The sequence below is a fragment of the Lottia gigantea genome (assembly GCF_000327385.1).
Source record: "Lottia gigantea unplaced genomic scaffold LOTGIsca_2138, whole genome shotgun sequence".
NCBI lineage: Eukaryota > Metazoa > Mollusca > Gastropoda > Lottiidae > Lottia > Lottia gigantea.
The window spans coordinates 8,883-12,369 of record NW_008708496.1 but is presented as its reverse complement, the minus strand read 5'-3'; the positions used below and the strand labels follow the sequence as shown (position 1 = coordinate 12,369).

Below are 3,487 nucleotides of genomic sequence, written 5' to 3'. Positions count from 1 at the left end.
AGCTCTATCAGCTGGTAAAGTAAATATTTAGATGACTATACAGATAGCTGAAATAGAGCTCTATCAGCTGGTACAATAAATATTTAGACAACTATATAGATAGCTGAAATTGAGCTCTATCAGCTGGTAAAGTAAATATTTAGACAATTATATAGATAGCAGAAATTGTGTTCTATCAGCTGGTAAGGTAAATATTGAGATGACTATTTCTCCTTAAAAACATTTAAACACAAGACTAGTCTGTTGTTTCCAATTGTTATAATTGTCATAAATTCCCTGCTGACCAGATGTGGGATAATGTGTATTTAACTAACCTCACTGAGATCAGGGTTCATAGAGCCAGCAACACGACCTCCAGTCATTCCTCTCTGTCCACCGGCAGCTATAATATAATCATAATATATATCATATACTACTGTTTGTTACACCAACACTAAACAAAATTCAAACTAAACATTGTATGAACTGAGATACTGCCTGGAAACTAAGCAAACACAATTGGCTTTTAAAAATTCTACTGTATCAATATTCCTCCACTGGACCTTTTCTATCATGTGGTTGAAGAGTCCAAGGTCCAAAGCTGCAAGGGGTAGTGGTAATAGTAAACTATTAGAAACTATTAGTCTCTTACCTTCAGGTCTTACTCTGTGATTCACTGGACGTTCTCGTCTACCTACAGCCTCATCTTCTCCGCTGTCATCATCGTCAGGTCCTAAAAAACACATCCACACATGATGTTAGATGACCAGAGATATTCATACTCTTTATTTTGAGTCATTTATGGGAGATGAAAGACATCACCTGACTGCCTCTCAAAAGCACTGGCAGTGGCATCAAAATTTATCTTAGCTTCAGGAGGATTCAATCCCATGGCATCTAAACGCTAGGTTCGACATACACATTGCTATTGACTGAGCTATCCCACCGCCACAAAAGATAGTGTTCAAACCCAGCGTTATAGGGAAAATATTGACCATTACACAGTTTGAAAGTTGTTATATCACTTTCAAGGAGATAGTATTAGTGTCAGTATTGCAGCATACAAGTCACAAGTTATAGGAAGAGCTAAATTTGAGCTATCAGTTGGTTTAGCAAATTTTAGAGGACTATGTCGATCTTGAAAAAAATAGTTTCTTACCAAAAACATTTTTATCATCATCATCATCGTCATCATCATCTGGGGTGATCTGATGTTGTTTTCTCTCTTCATTCTTTAATCTTTCAGCCATTACTTTCAGGGCAGCATCAGTTTCCTGATTATTGAAATAAAAATACATAAAAATTCAGAAAAAAGCAGGAAAAATTGCAGCAAATTTCATTTACATGACTCCCTCACAATTCAAGTTCATAGGGCAATCTTTCAAAACATTCAAGAAGGATCGATATATACTTACTCCCTGACACACAAAGTAGGGAACTCAGTGGAGTAGCTCAGGGGTAAGAAAAAAATTCTTATGCCTGTGTCAGTGCATCTGAAAGTCATCCCAGTGTTGACTTTAACCCCCCAATAATACCTACCACTACCCTATTGAAGCAAACCCTACCTCTAGTTTATCCTGTTCAGCCTTCTGTTGTTCCTCCAACTGTTGTTCAAGATAGGTTAAATTACGGAACTTAATTAAATATTGAGAATATAACTTCTGTAAATCTTCTTCAAACCTTTCATACTCATCCATATAGGCTGGTCTAAAATAGATAACAGTACAATATCTCATTATATACAGTATTATTCACACCTAGGAAAGCAAGGAGTAACTCTGTTGTCAAAGGGAGATAATATCAAAGAGGGGAATATAATTATGAGTTACTTCCCTTTAATATAACAACTTATTCTATTTAAATGGTTTTTTTTCTGGCTTTATAATCCTGAGTTATATTATATTGCTCAAATTGATTTCAATGTCCACTAGGAGCAAATATGTGCATATAAAACAGGATTAAAACAACATATTGTAAAAACAAAATTGGTGAAAATAATCATAAACTTAAAAAAGCATACAATATATTCTGGTATTTCGGACATTTATTAACTCAAAAATTAAATTCAGAAATAGTTTATCCATACATCATGCTTTATCTAAGATTATGTCGATATGTCTCATTAACAAGGACAAATATCTGTTGACTACCTGACACTCTGTAAAGTCATCAATCTCTTCTGGTTTCTCTCCATTTCATTTTTACGTTTTTCTATTTTAGCTTCTAAATTCGCCTCATCTGATGCTACATTATCTAACATAGTCAGTGTTTTCTTGATATCAGCCTGTAATATTATCAATATACCTAATTAATAATATTACCTTGAAGTGTTTTTCCAATATGAGGAAAATTATCATTATTATAATGAGTAAAGATATCTATGCATATCCAGGAAAAAATTCAAAACACAAAGAAGACCAAGGCCATTTGATTTCAAGGTAGAATTAATAGTAATAGAAACTGTAAATTGATGAGTTCTTACACTATTTATGTTTAAGAATCGGAGCCTTGCTCGACTCTAGTTATATGGACTCCATTAGAGGGCTGTCAAAGTGACAAAACAGATCTTTCATCATTATATCATAACTGTCTCTATAATTACTTACAACTCTGTCTCTATAATTACTTACAACTCTGTCTCTATAATTACTTACAACTCTGTCTCTATAATTACTTACAACTCTGTCTCTATAATTACTTACAACTCTGTCTCTATAATTACATACAACTCTGTCTCTATAATTACTTACAACTCTGTCTCTATAATTACTTACAACTCTGTCTCTATAATTACTTACAACTCTGTCTCTATAATTACATACAACTCTGTCTCTATAATTACTTACAACTCTGTCTCTATAATTACTTACAACTCTGTCTCTATAATTACATACAACTCTGTCTCTATAATTACTTACAACTCTGTCTCTATAATTACTTACAACTCTGTCTCTATAATTACATACAACTCTGTCTCTATAATTACTTACAACTCTGTCTCTATAATTACTTACAAAAATCATCATAATTTCTTACCTCTACTGCCTTTATAGAACCTTTTAATCCACTTTCTACTTCATTGATCTCTATGGCCTGGCTACAACATTTACTCTCATTTCCTATGAATAATATAAAATACTAATAGATATACATTAATATTCCTCTGACAATCCAAAAACACTCTATGCTTTTTCACAAAAGACACATGGTCCCAGTCAGATTTGGATGGAAGCATTGAGGTTTACACAGTAATTACTTAAAATTAAAAAATAAAATATAAATACTAACCCTGAGGTCGACCTCCTTGCCTAATAAATCATATAAAGCCGCTCCTTTAGTTGTTATAGAGGACGCCAACATTCTGGCTTCTTTTAAATCATTTATCTAAAATAACAAAAATATCAAGATTATTAGCATAGTGGACTCTCTAAAAGGATGTCGAGTTGAGAAACCATAATACAAACTGGGCATTGTTGGTAAGCTATGTGAACTCTTTGAAAGGGATGCC

The 3,487-nt window shown here is 33.2% G+C and overlaps 1 protein-coding gene across 1 annotated transcript; it reads left to right on the top strand.

Moving 5' to 3' along the window:
• Positions 1-2,642: 2,642 nt before the first annotated feature.
• Positions 2,643-3,032, top strand: LOTGIDRAFT_147189 (hypothetical protein; the record flags this gene model as incomplete). The annotated part of the gene is made up of 1 exon (XM_009054360.1): positions 2,643-3,032. A coding segment is annotated over one exon (390 nt), but the record flags the coding sequence as incomplete, so codon positions are not given.
• Between the last annotated feature and the right edge of the window lie 455 nt (positions 3,033-3,487).